Source organism: Hydra vulgaris, chromosome 14 (assembly GCF_038396675.1).
Source record: "Hydra vulgaris chromosome 14, alternate assembly HydraT2T_AEP".
NCBI classification, from domain to species: domain Eukaryota; kingdom Metazoa; phylum Cnidaria; class Hydrozoa; order Anthoathecata; family Hydridae; genus Hydra; species Hydra vulgaris.
This window is the reverse complement of record NC_088933.1, coordinates 39,415,349-39,440,764: the sequence shown is the minus strand read 5'-3', so window position 1 is coordinate 39,440,764 and position 25,416 is coordinate 39,415,349. Positions and strand designations below refer to the sequence as shown.

The 25,416-nt window shown below is 29.5% G+C and overlaps 1 protein-coding gene across 1 annotated transcript in view; it reads right to left on the bottom strand.

The window, feature by feature from the left end:
- Positions 1–24,323, bottom strand: part of LOC136090544 (uncharacterized) — a 32,928-nt gene extending 8,605 nt beyond the window's left edge. Inside the window, exon 1 of the mRNA XM_065817321.1 lies at positions 23,968–24,323. Within this exon, the coding sequence (XP_065673393.1) occupies positions 23,968–24,019 (52 nt within the window). The 5' untranslated portion in view covers positions 24,020–24,323. The remainder of the gene's footprint in view (positions 1–23,967) is intronic.
- Positions 24,324–25,416: the final 1,093 nt, after the last annotated feature.

Here is a 25,416-nt window from a genome sequence, read left to right as displayed (position 1 = left end):
AAATTCTAAATTAAACTGGTAAGCCTTTTTTAATCTCCTCGCTTTATCGACCACCATGCGGTAAGCAAATTAACTTTCATAATAGCCTTAGAGCAATTATATCGCAAATGAGCATTCAGAATAAGCATATTTTTTTCGCTGGTGATTTTAACTTAGATGCTATGTGTTATGAAAAGTTTGTAAATACAAAAAACTTTTTTAATTTACTACTTGAATTTAACATTATATCTACCATTTTTAAGCCAACGCGTATTACAAAAACTACTTCGTCCTCAATTGATATATTTTAACTAATAATTTTTTAGATACTCATTTCGAATCTGGCATTTTTATTTCAGATTTCTCTGATCATTTTCCTATCTATCACATTGCGCACGGAGTTTCATCTAACGACGGCAATAAAAAAGTATTTGTTACTAAAAGAAATCTTTGTATTAAAAGCCTAGATAAACTTAAAAAGAAGTTGTACGAAGAGCGATGGGAAGATGTCTATTCCTCTGCAGACCCCAACAGCGCGTTTGACAATTTTTTGAATACTTTTCAAATGTTTATGACAATGTCTGCCCAAAATTAACCAGTGAAATAAAAAATAAACAACTTAAAAACTCATGGATGACAAATAATTTGATAAAATCATCAAAAAGAAAACAAAAGTTTTATATAAAATTTCTAAAATCTAAAAAGGAAATTGACGAAAATGCGTACAAATCATATAAAATGTTTTATCAAAATAACTTAAAACAAGCTAAAATAAAGTACTATTCTAACCAGCTGGATAAAAACAAGTTTGATATCAAGAAAACTTGGTGTATTATAAATGAAGTAACTGGAAGAGAGAAAAAGAAACTCTCTTACTTACCAAAACAAGTAATTATTAACAACAAAACTATAACAAGTGAAAAAAATATATGTCAAGAATTTAACAATTATTTTGTTAATGTAGGCGCCTCTCTTGCATCTAATATTGTTCAGTCGACTAAAGTGTTTGATGAATACTTGGGAGATAAACCCACGACTAGCATATCTAATGAAAAAATAAATAAACACGAGTTTAACAAAGCGCTATTTGAACTAAAGCGTAACAAGTCATGTGGATATGACGACATTACTTGTAATGTAGCTATCTATGTTATGGATAGTATAAGTAAACCATTATTTTATTTAATAGCATTTTCATTTGAGAATAGTATATTTCCTGATAAATTAAAATTAGCTAAAATTCACCCAGTTTTTAAAAATGGTGATTGTTCTTCTGTTTCCAATTACCGCCCTATATCACTACTCCCTGTCTTTTCAAAAATATTTGAAAGGGTGATTTTTAAAAGAATTTATGATTACATGACATTAAATACGCTTTTATGCAAAAATCAATCATTTCAGAGGTACTGCTCTACTGAACACGCTATTATTGAACTCTCCAATAAAATATCTATGTGCTTTGATAAATGGGAACAAGTACTTGGAGTATTTATCGATCTCTCTAAGGCATTCGATACCGTTAATCACGGAATTTTGCTTTCAAAGTTAAAGCATTACGGCATTAAAGGCCTAACATATAAGTGGGTTAAAAGTTATCTTTTTAATAGAAAACAGTTTGTTGTCCTGGAGGAGTCAGGAGCTCTTGATATTGATTACGGAGTCCCACAGGGATTGATCTTGGGACCTTTATTATTTTTAATATATGTTAATGATATGAATAAAGCTTCTCATAAAATATCGTCAATTATGTATGCAGACGATACAAATTTATTCTACAACAATTCTGATGTAAAAATATTGTTCGAAACAATGAACACTGACCTGAAAAGTTTTAATAAATGGTTTATAGCTAATAAGTTATCATTAAATTGTGAAAAAACAAGTTTTACTCTCTTCCATAAAATAAGACAACCAATCTTCCGTTAAAGTTGCCAAAACTGTCAACTAATAAAAATGAAATAAATCGAGTAAATTATACAAGGTTTTTGGGAGTAATATTTGATGAGAATCTATCATGGAAAAAACATATTAGTCTTATTGAAGCAAAAATGTATATAAATCTAGGGCCTTTCTTGATTATAAATCACGCGCAAAGCTTTACTTCAGTCTTGTTCATTGTCATCTCTCTTACGCTAATATTGTTTGGGCTAACACACACAAAACTAAATTAATAAGATTACAGAGGCTACAAAACCACGCATGTAAAGCGGTTAACTATTTAAAAAGATTAGAAAACCCTTCCTCTGTAATGAAATGCATGAATGTGTTAAATATATCAAAACTTAATTCGCCTCAAATATTGATATTTATGTATAAATATAAGAATAACTTGCTGCCAAAAATTATTTTCTGATATTTTTACATTGGCGTTTTCACAAAAATATAATCTTCGGTCAAATAGCAACCATAACTATCAATTGAGCAGTGTAAAATTACAAGTGTCAAAATTCTCAATTATTAACCAAGGTTATTATTAAACAATGGAATCAATTAAAAAATAACAATATAAAAGATTTGAAAAGCACTTCCTCTTTTAAACGACAAATGAAATTGCATCTCCTAAACTTCTGATATATATGCGAGTATGTTTATATATGTGTGTGCAAGTATGTTTGTATATGTGTTTGTGTATGTGTACATATGAGGATGTATATATGAGTTTTTATTCTTCACCTAGTATTTTTCAGAAAAAATATTTTATTGTAAATTTACGAAAGTCATGTGGGCTTTAAATGTTATTAAATGTTATTGTAAATTATGTTATTGAGTTTTATTCTTCACGTAGTATTTTTCAGAAAAAATATTTTATTGTAAATTTACTAAAGCCATGTGGGCTGAAGAGCAGTTATATTTATATAGATATTTAGAGCAGCCGTGGCGCAGTGGTTAGAGTTCTGGCTCAGAAACTAGAGGTCCGAGGTTCGACGCCGGCTCTAGCTCAATAAGCGACATTGGTAAGGAAGGAGGCGTGAACTTCTAGTTGAATGCTTTTCCGCGGTGCTCCGTGATAAGACCGTAAGGACTTCTGGGACCACCTAAATAACCTTTTAAAAAAAAAAAAAAAAAAAAAAAAGGAAGAGTACACGGGAAAAAACAGCAGAGTAACATTTAAAAGTTTTGAGAAAGTATATATTAATCATTTATAAAAGTTTTCAAATAAAACATAGAAGCAAATTAGAAAAAATTATTTCTGGATTAATTTACCTAAAGTTTACATTTTAATAAAATATTTGTAACTTTTATTGAAAAATTTTTTTTCCTAACTTTATACCAAGACTTTTTTTTTTCTTTTTTTTTTCTTTTTTTTTTAAATGATTAATATATACTTTCTCAAAACTTTTTAAATGTGACCTGTTTTTTCCCGTGTACTCTTCATATATATATATATATATATATATATATATATATATATATATATATATATATATATATATATATATATATATATATATATATATATATATATATTAATATAAATTTTTTTTTAAAGAATGTTATCTTGAAAATTATTTTTTTATACAATACTTCTAAACAATGTCAATGATAAGTTAGCGGAAAAATGCACATACATAATCAGAGCCGCTGAGAGCTTTCATGACACCCGAAGCATAGTAGCAATTAGGCGCCCCTATAAACATGTATATTTTTTAAATAAAAGTATTTACTACAATACAAGTCAATGACTGTGTTTTTATTTCAAATATTGTTAATATACATGCATTTTTTAAAGAAAATCTGGATCTAACCTGGATTAAATAACACAGATTCTTTGAAATTAATATTGAAATTTCTCCCTTTTTTTTTTTTGCTTTTTTACTTGCAAAAGCTGTTATTATTATCATGTCATCTTACGACAGAGTTGTATTCAATTTTTTTTCAACATTTATATCCGATAGATGTTCTTAAATATTTTTATTTAAAGTGGCCCTACAATCGTTTTTTTTAAATCAATTTTAGTTTACTTTAAAGGTCGTTCACCTTCTGCGACAGATACTGGCATTGCGTAAAAAATTAAAATTAGAATGCGTATAGATTAGAAAAAAGGGTATAAACCCTTTGAGAACATTTAGTTAAAAACTTATTAAGTGTTTCCAGAAGTGAAAAACGGAGACTACTTTAAACATAGATGCAAAATATCTTTCGCATCTTTGTTTGTTGTCTTCTTTTTCATTTCTGGAGTTGTCAAAGTTGTCTTCTGTTTCAAGCTTTAATTTTTACCTGTTCTTGATCTTCTAACCAGATGAATGAGAATCTTAACAAAACATTTTTTACAATCCCAATTTTAAATTGAATTTGTTGAATGCACATCTAGGTTTATTGCGAATTTGCTATCTTTATTTGCTTTGCAAAAAATTCTGTTTCATCGCTAAAACGAGTCATCTGCTTATTACGGGTCGATGTTTTGATTGAAGGTAACTAAAGCAACGGCTTTAGAGCAGCTGTAATTTTTTGTGATTGTTTTGCAATTAGTTTCATAGAAACAATCTGAGCTAAACGTATGGCGTCCGAAAGCTTGTAAAGGAAGATCTTCCATCTAGCGGGACTGCAGCTAAAAGTTAAAAAATCTTAGATTTTTATTTATTATATTAGTCAATGAACTTATACATAAAATGGTTAATATCGATAAAGTAAAGCATCACCAAGCTTTCAAATGTAGACGATTGACATGGCTGCATCCGAAGTAGTATCATAAACATACTTTTAAAAGAGTTTAATGGAGATAGATTAACTGCATCATGCGCAAATTTATTTCAACGGTTTTTAAATACGATTTTTAAAAAAGGGCTGACGTTCAGGGTAACTTTTGATTAGTTGGAATTTCAGAAAATTATAAATAATAATATACTTGATCTTACATAAAACAAGAATATCAATTTTTGTATAACTATTCTAATGAATTTATATATTTTTATATTTTCAAGAAAAAAACAATAAGTATTTAATTAAAATTTAGCACCTTTCTTAACGCGCTTAAAGCATGGAAATACTAGAGATATACGCTATAGTACTTCCATGATGCACGTTATCATATTTTTTAACTTGCTTGTTCTCTGTGATTGCAAACATGCGATTTTTCCTGCCCTTGACTTATTAAACTTGTTTCTTTATTTAAAACATGAAAAATATGTGAAAATTGATATATAAATTAGAGTCAAGTAAGAACATCAAGGCCGTAGAAAACTTTTTTTATGTTTGAGTTAAGCGTCTTTGAAGCTTGAAGAAAACTCCATATTTAAGTATGTTCATATATATGAGGAATGAGGATGCTATGCAAAAAACTGCTGTGATTGGAGGCTGGGAGCAACAAAAAACCCCAAACATTAGCTCCCCCAGCCACAAATAGGAGGGTAATGAGTCAAATTTGCTTTTTTTTTTTCAATCTTAAACTTACACCCCTTCAAATTGAGGGGGCTGTAAACTTTATAAGGTCATAAAAGCCGATCAACAGAAGATTATTGAATCAAATTTGAAATTCGTTGATACATATAAATTAAGTTTAAGATTGAAAAAAAATTACAAACTTGACTAATTGCCCTCCTATTTGGAGGGAAAAAAATTACAGCTGCTGTAAACTTTTCTCAGTACACGGGCAATTCAGTACACGTACAATTCAGTACAGGGCAATTCAGTACTGGGAAATTCAGTACGTGGAAATTCAGTACTGTAATTTATGTATAGGTACAAAAAATTTTCCTCTTTACCTCTTACAGTCTTATTACCTTTTTCTACTTTGTTATAGTTTTTCAAAATATATTAGGCACAAAGATAGCAAGTTAGCAATATTCTCAGTATTAAAACTTTTCACGAATTACTACTACTTTTTGAAGACTGTTCTCTTTTACAATATTATCCTAAAGATATATACAACTAACTTCAAGAACAGCGAGCAGAGTTGGTGCAAAAGAGAACCAAACCTATTTGACCTACTGTAGAGATATCATTTAATTGTATCCCCTTCATTAATATCTAATTTTCTTTGGCTTAAATGAAACACATAATTTAATATAAACCTTCTGAAGCTACAATTTAATATATTTTCTCTTTAAACATTACTATTTTACATACTTATACATAAACTGGTTACTTTTCTGAAATGTTTTCTAATGAAATTCATGATTAGCTATTTCTTTGGTTCTCCAGATTTAGCACTTCTGCATTCTGAGCAGTTAAACGATGATTTGTCATGTCCCTTATGAGTCCATTGAAAAGTGTCCAGATGGTTGGATGTGAACACATAAATAGTGCCTGCAGTGCATAACGAAATCCTTAGCAGCAGTTAGTTGTTTTTGGTGCACAGGCTAATGCATCGGCATAATGATTCCAAATTGCAGGCGGAAATCTGGACCTCTGACAAAAGTAGTCTCAAAATAAGAAAGTCATTTGTTGGGAGATGGAAACATTGGAGCCAATTCTTTAAATCTTTCATTAAGCTCAGCAAGTGGCACAAATGACAGGGAAGTTAGTGTTTCACTCAAATGTTGAAGTCCACATTTGTCTTAAATTCCCTCTTTAAACCAAGTTCTCCAACATTTTATATAATTGATTGTGAAAAGTGGAAAAAATAACCAGAAATATTTGCTGCTGCAAACTCATCTCGAAAGCTGGAGATGGCTCCCAGCTCAAAATCCAGAAGAATTTTGCGCGGATTAAGATTTGGCACAAGCCCTTTATGTGCTAAGATCATTCTGTGATAGGTTCCTCCAGTTTTATTTGGCAGTAAGAAATATATGCAGGGGGAAATATGAGTTTCCAACTTTAGCATGAAAACAATAGAGCGGAAAAAACATTTCTAGAACCACTTTAAAAGTGCCATCCCTAAACCAAGTGTCACCTTCAAGAAAGTGAAGCAAGTCATTGCTACCAATAGCAAGAATTCGCTGTGGATCTGCCCTTCCAGAATCATATAAAACAATGTCATTAAATTCTGGGGGAATATCAAATTTCATTGATTTTGGAGAAGGCAAAATGGTTTTTGCATATTGTCTGATCCGCCTAAGGTTTCTCTCAACATCAGTTCGTTTCGTTGGTCTGGCAAGAACATCATTAGACTGCCCTTGAAGATATTGCCCCACAATATTCCTTGTAGACGCCTGGGATGTTGAAGCTTCCTTCTCAGGCTTGCTATGACCGCTCTTGCCTTTGACTGTTTTGGGTCATCAGGATAAGTGTGCTCATTTGGAGGCTTTACAATCTGATTTCCATATGTGGACATTCTTGAAGGACAAGTTTTGTACTTTCAACACCGCCATACCTTAATGTCACCAGTGGTATGTGACCTGTGGAACAGGTAGTCATGACCATCAAGCTGTAAAACATCTTTTTTCTTTTCTGACTTTGAAAATGAAAATGCCATTTTTATTTAAATTTTAAACTTTGGACCTTAATTAGATAGACTTGATAGGTCAAAATATTTAAGAAGAATGAGACTAACTAAAATATTAGTCCTCCTTTTATAGCAGAAGGTGGGCTGTTTCACCAAGGTCATCTCCCCACTGTACTAACAGGAAGAGTATAGAAGAAAGGTGTGTGAGAAAAAAACACTTGCCTGTAAAATTAGGAGGGGTGTAGAGTAGGAGAAAAAAAGTTTACTCTCTTCTCCTACTGTTGCTCAGGCAGAAAAGAGTGTGGGAGAGGAAATGCTTTGTTTTTCCACACTTAATTCTGTGTGAGCAGGAGTAAAGGAAGACATACTTTTATTCAGGCAGGAAAGAGTGTGAGAGAGGAATTGCTTTTCTTTCCCACGCTTAATTCTGCCTGAGCAGCAGTAAGGGAAGGCAGCCTTTTGTTCAGGAAAAAAAGAGTGTGGGAGAAGAATTGCTTTTATTTCCCCCACTAATTTTTTCCTTGAAGAAAATGTGGGAGTGCCTGTGTAACAGAATGTACGGGTAGGACATTAAAGTTGTATCTCAGTTACCAGATAATTGGAGACTCAGAATGTCAGCAAATAAAAAATTTAGGGAAATTTGGTGATATCTAATAACTGTTAACATTTTGTTCTTGCTAGATGTGTCTTAGATAATAATGGTGGTGGTTGCACATTATCAGGTTTGCTACTTTTGAGGGTTTTAAGAATTATCCCATTATGAAAATGATAAATTTCCCTTGAATTTTTTGTCAATTGAAAAAATTATTACAAAAAAATATGTACTGAATTACCCGTGTACTGAATTGCCCATTACTGAATTGCCCGTGTACTGAATTACTCGTGTACTGATTTGCCCGTGTACTGAATTGCCCACGTACTGAACTGTCCGCGTACTGAATTGCCCGCGTACTGAATTGCCCGCGTACTAAATTGCCCGCATACTAAATTGCCCGCGTACTGACTTGTCCTGTACTGAATTGCCCGTGTACTGAATTGACATGGAACCGTATATATATATATATATATATATATATATATATATATATATATATATATATATATATATATATATATATATATATATATATATATATATATAATGCGGTAGTGGTGTAGTGGTAAAGCGCTCGCTTCAGAAGCGAAAGGTTCCGAGTTCGATCCCCACCACGTCCCTGGTAGTACCGCGCTCAACTTGTTTCTCCGCGCAGCGGCCTTGTTCGTCGAGGTTCGTGTTTCGGAGTTATAGAGTTGAGAGAGGGTTATAACCACTATTGAGTAGCCTCCTCATCTGTAGTGGCCTTCATGGCCTTGAGGAGGTGAATAACAAAAAAAAAAAAAAAAAAAAAAAAAAAATATATATATATATATATATAAATATATATATATATATATATATATATATATTTATAGTCTATTAGACCATAGTAGCAATTAAATACTTATTTGTTGTGCAATAAATAATCATATTTTTTCTTGAATTTGTTAATTGTTTTTGATGTTACTAAGTCATTTGGTAAATTGTACCAATAAGACACTATCTTTGTGTGGTTCTCCTCTGATAATTGAAGATGGATCTTTTAGAGTTGAAGAAAAAGTATTTGAGTTTGGACAACACCAGTTTACTTTGTTTAAATAAGTTTTTATTACAAAATTTTGGAAGAGGTCCCCTCTAATTCTTCTGGCTTCGAGACTTTCTAACCCTAAGCTTAATAAACGTTTTTCATATGAATTGTGATTTAATCCTGGTACAAGCTTTGAAGCTCTTTGCTGAACTTTTTCAAGTTTTTTTATTTCATTTTTCAAATGTGAATTCCAAACTGGTGCGCAAAATTCTAATTCAGGTCTAACATAAGTTGTATATAGTTTAGTAAACGAGTCAGTCGACCAGAATATAAATTTCCACTTTATTGTTCTAGCTTTGAGTAAGCTTTATTGGTTATCGTTGTGATGTGGTCATTCCATTTCAGATTATTAATTATGTTAATACCTAGGTCTCGTTTCTGTGTTGCTTCATTTTCTTTGATGATTTTTCTATTATGGGTTGTATATATAATTATTTAGATTATTACTTATGTTGATACCTAGGTCTCGTTCTTTTGTAGTTTCATTTAATTTGATGATTGTTCCATCGTGGGTTGTATATAATACTGTTTATATATACATTATGTATACATTATGTTATAATGTATAAATGATGCATACATATATATAAAATATATACATATATATATATATGTACATATATATATATATATATATATATATATATATATATATATATATATATATATATATATATATATATATATATATATATATATATATATATATATATGTATATATATATATACTCATTATACATACTCATTTATAACTTCTTTTAACTCTACTTTGTCATAGGTTGCGATTCTTTACAGTTATTGACGTTAGACAACTTGAACTTTACTTGTTTATATCTTTTTTTTACGGTTAAGCATGAAACTTTAGATTTTTTGCATTATTTAGTTTAACTTGACCTTTTTCCAACCATATATAGAAAATACTATGTTTTATATGGCTTCACTTATATATTTTGCTTTTCAGAGTTTCCGAGGAAAGTTATGTGCCAACTTGCTGAAATAAAAAACATGTCGGTAGAATGAACTGCACAGTTCTTTAATGATTCAAAAAAAAATTTTAAACAGCCTAAAAGTTCAGATAAACTTAATGTTTTGAAAAAAAAAATTGCAAATGGAGATATTCAATACATTACTTTTATATGCATGGATTTAATCTTTATAGTTTAGGCATCGTCCGTAAATTATGCAACGTTAAACTTCACCAGTAAACAGAACAAAAAAGATTACAATTTTTCCTTTGCAGAGCCTCAAGTCATATAAAAAATAAAAACAGCCCTTTAAGCTTAATTAAAATCACCGCGTAATAAAGCTTAACATCTTCCACTCCTTTTTTTAAAATAAATTGAGCCTAGTTTATAAACGATTTCTTATTTGTTACATATAATTAAAATATTTTTTTTTAATTATCATGAATATTCTCAATTTTATTGCATTGTTTCTTTTTAGATAGAACAGTTATCATTAATTGGCGGTAAAAATCCAGCTGATACAATTAAAAATGTTTTGCTAATTATAATAAATATTTTAATTTTTTATAATTCAAAAAAAAGTTTGAACTTTAACATTTATGTTTGACGAATGATATTTATCATCTTTTTTATATATGTAGACTGACAACAGACATTATTTTGTCAGAATACAACATGAATGTTCTAAAGAAGAATAAAAAAGTCTAACGCTATCACTGGTATTCTCGATTGCTTATTACTGTGTATTATTTTAAACTTTAAAATTAAAAACGATGTTTTAACAACAAACAAACAAAATTTTTAAATTTATTATTTAATAAATTTTTTTAAAATAATTTTTAAAAGATCATTTGAAAAAAATTTATTATCTTAAATAATTTTATTGGGAGAGTAATTAGGCATTCTTTTAACCAATTAGAACATCCATTAATTTTTTTTTTTTTTTTTTTTATAACAATCATTATATATTTCAAAAACAAATAATATTTACATGTCTCCAGTTTATATAATTGTCCACCACAAATATTTACAATATCTAAAGAGCGTTAACAATGCTGTTTTACGCATGCGCGTTTGACATTTTAACTCATGCGAGTTAAAATAATAAACTTAAAAATTCATGGTTTATAATATAAAGTGCTGGCTATTAACCCATGCATTTAAAAAATATACGCAAGTCCGTCGCACCACAGGGCTACTAGGGACTTTCTTGTCGTTGTCGTTGAAAATATATGTTATTTGTTGAAAATATGTATTAACATATATTAGTAGTACTATGTAGTTGTAAGGAAACTCGCAGAAGACTAAGAAAAGTCTTCTCATCAAGAACCTTTAAAATACAAAATAAACTAAAAATTTAAAGAGTCAAGACACACATTTATTTTTTGAGGTCTACTGTTCAGTAATATTTTACTATGTGTAGTTGCTAACAATTTTTATTTATTTAATTTTTTATATTTTATGTTTTATTTCTTTTTTATTTATTTTTATAGCTTAAAATGTTCTTTTTACATTTAATTATATAAATTGTTCTTTTATATTTAATTCATATCGATAAAATTGTTTTTGTTAATTATGAGATCTTTTAGTTTTTTCTTCAGGGCAATAAGATTATCCAATTTAGTAAGTTCTATATTTTGAGGTATTGTTTTGTTGTATAAATAGGGGCCACGGTATACAATTAAAAATCTCGAAAATTTTTTTTTTATGGGCAATGTAAAGTTTCCGGTTCCTCGTGTGATATATCTGTTGGCGTTGATTTGAAAAAAGCTATTAGTAAAATGAGTTGGGACAAGTCCGAGCTTATATTTGAGCATAAATAAAACATTTTGGTAGATGTTAATTTGATAGATATTTAAAGCATTCAAGTTTTTAAGTAAAGGATCGGCATGAGTGAATTTATTTTTATTATAAATCAGTCTTGATGCGTGTTTTTGGTGCGTATATAAAGAACTTAATTTAGATTTATTTGTACTTCCCCAGGCAATATTAGCATATGTTAGATAACTTTGTATATAAAAAAAAGTAGAGAACTTTCAGATTCTCCTGGGAAAGTATAGTTTTGACTTTGTAAAGTATGCCGATACTTTTTGATATTTTTGTATTTAATGTTTTTATATGTGGTTTCCAAGAAATCGTTTCGTCAATAATTATCCCAAGAAATTTAATAGTTTCAGTTCTTTCGATGTTTATGTTATCGGTTTTTAGTAATGGTAGCATGCTTGGTATTTTGTTTTTTTGCTGGTTGGAATGAAACAAGATGTATTTTGTTTTTTCTTGATTTAAAGATAATTTATTTACTTTAAACCAAATGTTTAGAACCTCAAGGTCATCATTTGCAGATTCAAAGAGATTTTCAATTGATGCTGATGAATAAAATAAATTTGTGTCATCAGCAAACATTATTGCATCAAGTTTTTTTAGTGATTGTGGAAGATCGTTAATATAAATTAAAAATAAAAGAGGACCAAGAATGGAACCTTGGGGAACTCCGCATTTTATTTTAAGTAAATTAGAATATTTATTATCGTTCAAAATAACACATTGTTGTCTGTTGCACAGATAACTTTTAAACCAATCTAGGCTAGTATTTATTATTCCGTATTTTTCCATTTTTTTTAGTAAGATATCATGATTAATTGTGTCAAATGCTTTGGATAGGTCTTTTAAAGTTCCTAACACAAATTGCTTTTTATTAAAAGAATCACTTATGCTAATAACTAAATCTAAAACTACATGTTCTGTTGAGTGCTGTGCTTGAAAGCCGAATTGTTTTTATTTAAGTACTTGTTTTGAATTAGGTATTCATATAATCTATTATAGATTATTCTTTCAAGTATTTTAGAAAAGGTTGGAAGTATTGAGATTGGTCTGTAATTGTTTATTAAAAATGTTTCACCGGTTTTAAAAATAGGTACAATTTTAGCTACTTTTAATTTATCTGGTATAGTTCCTGTTATAATTGATGACTTAAATATTTCGAAAATAGGTTTGCGTATTTCCGAAAAGACATTGATGACGATATTACTGCAAATGTCATCTATACCTGGAGAATTTTTAGTTCTTTAAATATTAATTCGTTGTTGACACAAGTTAGATAAGTTTCAAATGAGTTGTTTGGACAATTGACTTTTGAAGCTAGATTTGGGCCTATGTTGACAAAAAAACTATTAAATTTTTCTGAAATTGCATTATTATTGTCATACTCTTTATTATCTATGACATCTTGAGCAGGTAAACTATTTATTTTGCAGGTTTTTATCCCAATTATTTCTTTCATGATATCCCAAGTTTTCTTAATATCATCATTTGTGTTTTTTATTTTATTTGAGTAATAGTTTTTCTTTGAATTTTTTTAAATTTTTTTAAACAAGTTTTTATACTGTTTGTAAACATTTAGGTTTGCCTCATTTCTATTTTTTAAGTATTTAATATAAAGTTTTTTTTTTTTTTTTTTTTGAGGATTTTTTAATACCTTTGGTGATCCATGGACATTTTAAGTGTTTTTCTTTTATTAATTTTACTTTAATTGGGAAGTGCATATTATAGTTTTTTAGGAAAATTTTTTCGAAGTTATTATAAGCAGAGTTTTTTTAACAGAAACGTGGTGCTTATAATAACTTCGAAAAAATTTTTTCGAAGTTATTATAAGCACCACGTTTCTGTTAGGCATATCATACTGTATAGATAATCGCATTCGATAAGAAAATGTTTTAGCTTATTCATGTTGCTATTTATACTTCTTATGTTAATGTGTATTACAGTAAAATTACTCTTTAAGGTTTTTAGTTCACTTTTAAAAGTTTTTATTTCAAAAAAGATGAACTAAAATTGTTTTCGTTCAAAAAAATGCAAATCAGCGTCAGAAATATCATTAAGTAAAACATTTGCTGAATTGAAAACATTAAAGTGTAATTTTTCAAAATCTATTGTTTAGTTAGTCATTATTTAAAATCGTTAAAATTAGCCAAAAACATTAGACGCGGTCCGCACACTTATGTTTACGATGTAGGGAAAAAAATAAAAATGGCAGCTTTTCAGTTTGATAAAGTATCATCAAGTGTTCCACATCTTAATATTTATACTTTTTCTGGCTAAATTTTTAAAACGCTTTAATTGTATTGTGCTTCTGCTCTATACTTTATAAAAATTTTAAATCAAAAGATTCGAATGGTCTGCTCAAATACTATCGTTTACCAAGATCAGAAAGTGTACAAAAAATCTATATAAAGTTGTTTAAAACAAGTTTATAAAAAGAGAGATTTGAAACAAACAATTTGCCAGAAATGCAAAGAATTTGCCAGACATTATTATTTCAGTTAAATAATAAGAAAAAAGATGCAAAAAAAACTGACTAGCTAAAATAAAACTTGAATCAATCATAAAAACAAAGTGATATGAAAATAGGGTTGCCATCTCCTCTTTTTTCCGTAGGAGAACGCTGTGAAAACTTCAATTTTAATTAGTTTAGCGCCGCGCTCTCCTACGCAAAAAAGAGGAGAATGGCAACCCTATATGAAAAAACAAAAATAAAATTCAACAGAGAGAAAATTATTGTTATAAAAATTATAAAAGGAACCCTTTATACATACAAATTCAAAAATAAAATTTTCAAAATGTTAAAATTGCTTTTATCTCAAAAAAATTACAATGGCAAAAAACTTTAAGCTTTTTATAAATTTTCTTAATGATTTTAACATAAGAAAACCAGAGTGTCAAATTTAACTTTTAACATAACAAAATTAGATTGCAAAACTTGATTTCAAGATAATTTCAGTTTTTCATTTTCTTTAATCATATATTGAATTTACTGTTTCTTCAACAATTACTAATAAGGTATTAATTTTTTTAATTTAAAAATGTTTGATGTATTGCATCTGTACACTCAATCTGTAGCTGGCATTGAACATAAAATTGAAGAAAATTTTCTACTTGTTTTTCATGGCCCAACACAATTAACACAATCTTGAGTTTTCTAGTCTAACAAACTTCTTGATAGATCTAATTTATCAGGGCTACAACCATATTTATTGTTGATTAGGCTAATAAAGTATATGTATTTTTCAACTTTTGCTTTAGAAAGTTTTAAAATAATTTACCTTTTTGAATATTTTCTAAATGGCTTAGGCCTGGTGTAAAAAACATTCCAATATAACATAACTTTAAAAGTTTTCCAAAAAAACCAAATAAATTAGATAGTCAAGCAGCTGCAACTTTATTTTTTCTGTAATCATGCTACTTTTTTGTATTTTGTTCTATGCTTATGTAACGGGTGATGCGGAAGTTATCGGACAAAATAAAAACGTCAATAACTTATTTATAAATAAAAAAACAAACTACTACTATATTTTTTTTAAATAAAGCATTTATCTTTTAATAAAAATATATTCTTTTTTATATGAAAAAACACCACCATCTGCTATGAGGAGGCTGAATAAGTGCGAATTTCATAACTGCGAATCTGCATAAGTGCGAAGCAGTTGCAAAGACTGGCATAAGTGCGAACTGGCACAAGCGCGAACTGGCATAAGTGCGCCGAAAGAATTTGCAAACATTGGCATAAGTGCGAACTGGCATATGTGCGAATCAATTGCAAAAACTGGCATAAGTGCCAACTGGCACAAGCGCGAACTGGCATAAGTGCGCCGAAAGAATTTGCAAACATTGGCATAAGTGCGAACTGGCATAAGTGCGAATTGGCATAAGTGCGAACTTGCCAATTCGCCGCTTATGCCAATTTGCACTTATGCCAATGTTTGCAAATTCTTTCGGCGCACTTATGCCAGTTCGCGCTTGTGCTAGTTCGCACTTATGCCAGTTTTTGCAATTGGTTTGCACTTATGCCAGTTCGCACTTATGCCAATGTTTGCAAATTCTTTCGACGCACTTATGCCAGTTCGCGCTTGTGCCAGTTCGCACTTATGCCAGTTTTTGCAATTGTTTCGCACTTATGCCAGTTCGCACTTATGCCAGTTCGCACTTATGCCAATTTGCACTTATGCCAATGTTTGCAAATTCTTTTGGCGCACTTATGCCAGTTCGCGCTTGTATTAGTTCGCACTTATGCCAGTTTTTGCAATTGGTTCGCACTTATGCCAGTTCGCACTTATGCCAGTTCGCACTTATGCCAGTGTTTGCAAATTCTTTCGACGCACTAATGCCAGTTCGCACTTATGCCAGTTTTTGCAATTGTTTCGCACTTATGCCAGTTCGCACTTATGCCAATGTTTGCAAATTCTTTCGACGCACTTATGCCAGTTCGCGCTTGTGCTAGTTCGCACTTATGCCAGTTTTTGCAAGTGATTCGCACTTATGCCAGTTCGCGCTTGTGCCAGTTCGCACTTATGCTAGTTCGCACTTATGCCAGTCGCACTTATGCAGATTCGCAGTTATGAAATTCGCACTTATTCAGTCGCCCCTCTGCTATTGATCTCAGTTTTGCTCTGACGCCTTTCATATACGACTGTAAAAAGTTTAAATCAATTTCTTGTAGTTTTAGTTTAATGTGATCAATCAAAACTTGCTCTGTTGAAGCTTGCCAATCTCCCTTATAAAACTTCTGTGCCAAATGTCCCCCAAAAGTTTCAATTGGTCGTGCTTTAGGCACATTTGGGGGATTGGATTCTTTATCAACGTAATAGACATATTATTTTTTTTTTTTTTTTTGCCGTTTAAAAATATACATTCCGTAATTTACTAACAAAATATAAATATAGCAGGGGCGAGAAGAAGACTAATATGTCTTATCACCAAGCCCCTTTATAAATTCCGTAAATATAAAGTTTAATTTTAAAATAAGAAACTTCGTTAAATTTATAAAATAAACAAATGTACAAAAGTGGTAAAATAATAAATAAAACATCTATTAATAAAAAAAAAAAAAGAAAAAAAGTGAAAAATTAGCTAGAAGCGCTATAGGCTTAGCAAAAAACAAAAACAATAAAAATATATATATTAGGATATAAATAAATTTAACTCTGTCTTTTTCTAAAATTAATATACTTTTCATGTATTTGATAGATAAATCATAATGTAATTTCAGCAATAGTTTTGTGGTAAATCATTTTTTATTAACAGCTGTCTTAGTTTTGTCTTAAACTCATTAAGCATTGTTAGAGTTTTAAGTTCAGTTGAAAGTATTTTATTCCATGCCTTTGGTACTCTTATTGAAATTGAAAAATCAGTTGCTGCATAATAACTTTTAGGCTGTATATATCTGTTATTTGAATATCTAGTTAGATATTTGTTTTCCTTTATTTTGAATAACGGGTTAAATATTTTTGGAATGATACTTTTATTAATTTTGAACATAAAAATTAGGAGATGATAAATATTTATTTGGTAGATATTTAGTATATTTAAGTTAATAAATAAGGGTCGAGAGGGTGTATAGCGGCTTTTATTGGATATAATTCTGATAGCATGTTTTTGCATATTAAAGAGTTTTTTCAATTTATTTTTATTGGTACTACACCATGCAATGCTAGCGTAATTAAGATAGGAATGAATAAAGGAGAAATATAAGAGTTTTAAACAACTTAGATTAAAAATGGTTTTGCCCTATATAGCATGCCGATGTTCCTTGATATTTTACCTTCAATATATTTTATCTGACATCTCCAAGTTACATTTTCGTCCAGGAGTACGCCTAGAAATTTTAATGATACCTCTCTTTTTATTTCATAATTGTTAATACAAAGATTTGGAAGTTTTAATGGAATTTTGTCTCTTTCATGATAGCGATGGAAAAAAGTATATTTTGTTTTTACTACATTTAGAGATAATTTGTTTGCTCTAAACCATTTAGAAAGATATTGAAGTTCTATGTTTACAGTTTTAAATAAGATTTTTATGTCATTGTGAGCATAAAACAGATTAATATTATCTGCAAACAAGATTGAGTCTAATATATTACAAGATTTACTTAAGTCGTTGATATATATTAGAAATAAGAGCGGTCCTAATATAGAGCCTTGAGGTACTCCACAAGTTATATTCATATTGTTAGTTTTACTGCAATAATGAGAAATTTATTGCTGTCTATTTGACAGGTAGCTTTTAAACCATTTAAAGTTCGAGTGTTTAATACCATAGTTTTTTAGTTTGGTTAATAATTTATTATGATTTACAATGTCAAAAGCCTTACTGAGATCAATAAACACGCCTAAAGTATATTTATTTTCATCAAAAGATTTCAGAATATTGTGAACAAGATATGCAATTGCCTGATCAGTGGAGTGACCGTTATTGAATCCGAATTGTTTATTATAAAGGATGTTATTAATATCTAAGAAATGGTACAATCTTTTATACATAATATGTTCTAGTATTTTTGAAAAACATGGTAGTATTGAAATAGGTCTGTAATTTGCGACACAAGTTGCATCTCCAGATTTTAGAACTGGTATCACCCTGGCCACTTTTAGTTTGTCAGGAAAGATACCTTGTTCTAAAGAAAGACTGAAAATGTGCAAAAGCGGAGTTTTTAAATAAAATATTGATTTAATTATTATATTGCTACTTACATCATCAACTCCATTACCTTTATTTGATTTTAATAAATTTACAGCATCAAGTAGTTCTTGTTCAGATAACTTATTATTTTCCATGAGATCATTATTAGAGGTCAAATATGACTCGAAGCTAGTTTTGCTATTTTTTACTTTGGAAGCCAAACTCGGGCCTGTATTAACAAACTCATGATTGAAAGAATTAGAAATTAACGTTTCATTAGTAATTTCACAATTATTTATAATGAGTTTTTTGGGAAGTTCATTAGCGCTTATGTTTTTTTTTCCTATCACCTCTTTCATTATGCGCCACATTTTTTGTGCATCATTTTTGCAGTTATGTAATTGGTTGGTATAATACTGTTTTTTCGAATACTTTATAACTGTCTCAAAAAGACGTTTGTAATTTTTATATTTTGTTTCATTTTTATAAGTTCTTTTTTTTATAAATTTTTCGTACAAACGTTTTTTTTTTTGTGATGACTTTATTATTCCCGCCGTTATTGGTCCATCCAATTTAGAGAATCTTTAGAATAATGAGAACTTGCTAAATCTGGCCAAAATAAATAGTTAAAGTCTCCATGATACTTGTGAATAAATGGAAGAAATCGTTTTTTTAAACATTCATTAATATAGATTGATGAATTGATTGCTACAACCGTTGAAGTGCAAAACAATGGGTCGGACATACCACGGTCAGATATGGCTATCCACATTAATAGTTTTTTTGGAAATTTCTCTTTTCCTATAAAACAAACACTTTCTGGGCATGTCTTTTTGTTGTTTGGGTAGTATCCAGAATTTCCAAGCATGTTTTCCCCTGCAAAACAAAAGTATTTTTCGTCATCGATGACTAGAAGCGATTTTGTGTTATAGAGTTGGTTAACTAGTTTCCTGCTTCTTTTCTTTGCCTTTATTTGTTGTTCTATAGTGTATTTTGGAGTCTTTTCACGTTTTCTATATTTAATATTCATTTTTTTTAACTGACGACCAATTGTCGACTGTTTTACACCGAATTTAATACCTATTTTTCTCTGACTGACCTTATTTCGATTGTTGACAAGTCTCGTTAATTTGGCTTTCTTTTCTCTAGTCTAAGATGTCGGACGACCAGGGTGCTTTCTATCAGAAAACGATTGAACAGTTTCAAGTCTTTTTAGGTTATCATATATTGTACTTCGAGCAAATCCTTCCTTTTCAAAATGATTTACGATTTTTTTATTTTTATATTAGGTTTATTTACAAAAAACATTTTTAGTCGCTTTCAAAAAAAGATTCTCGTTCAGTTGCATTTAACCTCATTTTAAATAATTGTGTTTCAAATAATAAAGTTTATATTTTATAGAACGTTTATGCCTACGCATAAAACCACAAAAACTAATTATTATGCTCAAATAATGAAATTAAGATTTGTCCGATAACTTCCGCATCACCCGTTAATGAATACCATATCATTTTGGAGCCATGCGGTTACTAAGGTCAATATTTACAATACCAGTATTAAAAAGTTATCTATTAATGAGAAATATGCTACGCCTTTTGAACCATCATATGTTCTTTGTACATCAGTATTTTCAGTCTTATTTCGAATGATATTAGTGACAATTTTGGAATTATTTTTAAAAGTGTTAGAAGAGGTTTCTTCAAGTAAGAACTTGAATCTTCCGTGAGTTAATTAATACAGAAATCAATATTTTCAATTTTAGTATTATCCATGTGAAGTATAGTTGGATCAAATAATAAGGTATTAAAACAAATAAAATCTGATAAAACAAAGGCAGTTCTTTGTGAGTATTTATAACATAAATGTTGACAGACAAATGATTCGCGTTTAAATTTCAATTTCAACTAAACAGTCATTTCTTAAAAGTGTTATTTCAATTTTTAAGGTGGTACACCAGGAAGAAAAATGACAAAAAAAAAAAATTTTTGATTTTTTTTTTTTTTAATTTTATGAAAGATTGACTTTAAGTTGACTTTTAAAAAAAAACTTTCGACATACTTGTTTAAATATATAGCTTAACTTTGACCTACTTGAGCCCCACTATCATATAAAACTCCCTAGCAACCTCATAGCAACAAGTTTTTAACTTGTTTTGGAAGTGATTTTGGACTTGTTTTTTCAATAGCAATTTTGAGATGAAAGCATAAAGTCATCAAGAAAGAATTGCTCTTGTTTTGCCGGTCTAAACTGCATTGATAGAAGTCACAAGCCTTATTAAACAGAGCACAAACATTCTTGTTGCTTATTTGATTTTTTTTTGATAAGATGTCAAGTAAAAAAAATTTATTTAGAAAAGTTAAAAGAAAATGGAATGGATGTCATCCTAATAAAAATTATTCTACTGTTCAGCCTTTAATATCTCCATCTTCATCAGTTGTTCCAACTAGTCTCAGTGCTAAGAAACTAGTTACTGACAATAGTATTGAAAGTTTTGATGATAAACAAATTGATAACTATTTCGTTTTGATTAATTTTACCATATTAAAAAGTTTGATTTCAAAAACAGTTTGTCAGTGCTGTTTTCTCCTCTTTTAATTGAAGATAAATTAAGTCACAGAATGGGTTTTTCTCATTTACTCAATATGAACTGCTCAGCTTGTGGCTGGTCTACGTGTACTTACACTTCACTAAGAGTTTTATTAAAAAAGAAACCAGAAAAAAGTAAAAAAAAAACTTTTGAAGTAAATATGCGTGCAGTTATTGGTTTTCAAGAAATTGGTTGTGGATTTAGTTCTATGAAATCATTTTCTCGATGCATGAACTTAAATTGTTTGACACTGAATGGGTTTCAAATAGTTAGCCAAGATGTTACGACAGCTTACAAAAAAGTTGCAAATAATAGTATGAAAAAAGCTACGACTGAGCTTCAAAATGGTGATGATACCAATGAACCATCAAAAATACGTGTTTCGATTGATGGTTCTTGGCAAAAACGTGGGCACATGTCATTGAATGGAGTAGTTACTGCATTATCTGGTGGTAAGTGTATTGATGTAGAAGTTCTCTTAAAACACTGCAAAGGTTGTAAAATTTGGGAAAAGAGAAAACATTCACCAAAGTTTGATTCTTGGAAAGTAGGACATGATTGTTCCATTAATCATCATAAATCTTCTGGAGCAATTGAATCTATTGGTGCAGTGAATATTTTCAAGCGATCTGTTCAAAAGAATAATTTGATTTATACGGAATATCTCGGTGATGGAGATACATCATCTTTTAACAATGTTTTATCTGCTGATCCTTATCATGAGTTTAAAGTGATACCAGAAAAACTGGAATGTGTTGGTCACGTCCAAAAAAGGTTGGGTACACGATTACGTAATTTGGTTAAAAAATACAAAGGAACAAAAACACCTATTTCTGGTAAAGGAAAGTTGACAGAAAAACTTATAAATTCAATGCAAAATTTTTATGGTATGGCTATTAGAGCCAATAAAGGAGATTTATACCAAATGAAAAAAGCAGTTTATGCTATACTCTTTCATTTTACTAGCTTTCCTGATAATGATTATCGACACCAATTTTGCCCTAGAACAACAACTAAAACATGGTGTAAGTACTGGAATAGTAGCAAGAAAAATATAACTTCATCTATGTCAATTCCACCATGGATAAAGACTTTAATTCTTCCTATTATCCAAGACCTACAAGCTGATGAGTTACTCAAAAAATGCCTGCATGGTGAAACTCAGACTGGTAATAAAGCATTAAACTCTTTGATATGGTCTCGTGTACCCAAAAACAACTTTGTAGGGAAAAATGTTCTTGAAATGGGTGTTCATTCAGTAGTGATCCATTACAATGATGGTGCAAATGTTGTCTTAAATGTACTAAAGTATTAGGGTTTAATCGGTTCAGTAATTTGTAAAAAATCAATTTTAGCAAATATTGCTCGTGTTAAACGAATGAATTTAAAATCGAATAATGAAGGAAAGTAGTAATGTAGGAGAAAATCTTTAAGATCAAATAAAATGGTTTCCCGTGATGCTGAACAGGATAAGAAAAAAGAATTTTATGTAGCTGGTGGTTTTTAGTAGTTTTAACACTTCAAAATGATCTATTCTTTTTTATTTCTTGTTTTTTTTGCATAAATGTTTTTTTAGGGTTTTTTAAAATTCAAAACATGATAACTTAAGTACAGTTTATGTTTATGAGCTGAAATTTTCAGGAAATGTTTATTTAATATTGATACTCCGGTTGACCCATGGGTTTTTCTTGGATTTGGTTAGATAAAAAGTTATTGCTATAAATCTATAGAGGAAGTCAAAAATTTTCAATTTTTTTAGTAAATTCGTGATAAAAAGAGTAATTCTCCAAAAATTTAAAAATGCATGGGTTAAACGGTATATAATAAGTTGTTTTATAACTGTATCGATTTTTAATCCATAATCTTTTCACTAGATAAAGATATTATGTTTTGAAATACAGCCTTTGTTGTTCTTTTTTCCGCCATTATGCATTTTTAATAAGTTTTAAAATTTATCTTTTTAAAAAAAAATAATTATAACACTTTATTAAAACAAGTTTTCATCAAAAAGATACATTTTATATAATATTTCACAGTTTCATTTTTTCCCTGGTGTACCACCTTAAACAATGATACATATGTTTAAAAATAGTTTAGTTCTGGATACGCTGATATAGCAATTGCCATCTTTTTTATTTAGGACTCAGTTAATTTTAAAAAATGATTACACTTTGTAACTGTTCTGTGCAAGAAAGAGCCTAAATCTTTTTTTTTATAGTTTTTATTGTATTTAATATTTTATCATTATTGTATTTTAAAAAACACAAAAGTGAAAGTAAACCAAGTACACAATCTACTAAAACTAACAGGACAACTTCAATGTTCTATTTTAGGAATAAATCAATCAAAAAGTAAAACAACTGATCTCAAATAGTCAATATATAATTTTATACTCATAGATTTAATGCATGTAACATTTAACCATGTAACTATTTTATTGTGAAATTTTGTAGCATTTTTTATGTTTTTTCAGGAAGACGCAGCTCCCTTCCTTTTTATGGTCACAATATCTGTAAACGATAAATCTTCACTAATGTACTGTAAATCTTCACTAATTTTCTTATGGTAAAACATCTCCCTTGATAACCATTCAGCTGTAATTTTCGGTATTTTAAGAGAAACTGCATTAAAAATAGATGTTTGCTATTTAATAACAATATTCAATAGGCTATTAGGCTTCCTTTTTTTCTTTTAGCTTTAAAAAGCGTAAATACATTTGCATTTTTTTTCGCAATTACTCGAAAGTATCTTTTTAATCATTTAGGTTTTTAATCATGATGAATTAAGAGCTAATAGTAGCAGCAATAGTATTGTTTAGCTGATTTTTTTAATAACAAAGTGACCATCTTTACTTTTTCCCTACATCGAATTGATTTCGAGACCAGGCCTCTGAAATGAATTAGGCTAATAGCGCTTCGCTTAATAAAACTTTGCGCGTTTACTTTCTAAAATCTCCACAATAAATTTTATCAAATTTAATAACTGCAAACTTACCTTCGTTTCGTAACCGTTTAACTTCTTCCCAAAGTTTCTTTCCTTCTAACATCGTTTCTTTTGCATAATCTTCATTAATATAAATACCGGTTCCTTTAAGATTATTTACTGAGCTTAATATTTTATTCTTATCATGATAATTCAAAAGCTTTAAAACGATTGATCTTGGTGTTTTATTATCTTTAACTGCACCGACTCGGTGCGCTCGTTCCACAACTACTTCACTTAATATATTTAGTTTTGTTTCAAAGATGTCTTTTACAGCCTTTTCACAATCACTCCAGTTTTCTTCAGGGTTTTCTTTTATGCCATCGATACGTAAGTTATTGCGTCTCGAGCGATTCTCTAAGTCAATAGATTTTTTTTATCAACATCAAAGTTTCATTATCATATTTTGTTTTTATATGAATAAATTTATCCCAAGCTTTTTCTTGGAAATTTAAGCTGACTTTTATTTTGTCAACTTCATTTTTAACTCTAGTGATATTTAACTTGTTATTGTTTATTTCAGCGTCCATTGCTGTTATTATTTTGAAGCCCACCTTGCTGTTATTATTTTGAAGTTCGAACTTATTACTGTTGTGAAGTTTTTTTCATGATCTTTGAGTAATCTCTCCGTTTCTGCTAGTATACTTTTTTTTTTTTCTTCTAGTTTGCTTGTGATAATTTTTTCTATATTTTTAATATCAATTTCCATTTTTATTGTAAATAAAGTTATGCTCAAAAAGAGAATACGTCTTACACGTCTTGTGCCGCAAACGCAAATGAATATCAAAAACGCAATAATATCAATATTGATCAATGATGGCTTAATTGAATATAATTAACTGTTGTATTTTATATTTATTTTGCATTTTTCAGTAATTTTCTTTTATTTATAATATACTAGCGATTATACTCTATAGAATATATTACTTTTCAATTTAGAAAGTGTAACTTTGATAGAAAATGTTCTAATTATTTGTAAAATTAATGATTTATTTTAAATATATCAAATTACACGTTATTTACTTTGATTTCTATTTATACCTTGCTTGCCTCGATTAAATCAAATCTAAGGTGTGTATTGTAAATCATTTCATTTTTAAATAACTTTTAAAAGAATGTCTTGGTAAAACTAGGACGTCTCTAGGACGTCTGAATAAGACGTCCTTAAGTCTTTTACATGAGACCAGCCAGAAACGTCCATAGGACGGCTGGAAAGACGTCTCCAGGACGTCTACAAAAGCGTCTCTAGGAGGTCTTCAAAAGACGTCTTTAAGACGTCGGTAATAAATGTCCTCAAGTCTTTCATTTGAGACCGACTAAGGACGTCTTATGGACGTCGAAATGCCCGCTGGTTTAAGGGGTAAACAGATTCTATCTGTTGACCAGCCTCGCACAAGCCTTAAACTTTGTGAGACTAATTTGAATTCGGCTGTCTCATCTTGTGGCCTTAGTGTAGATGGT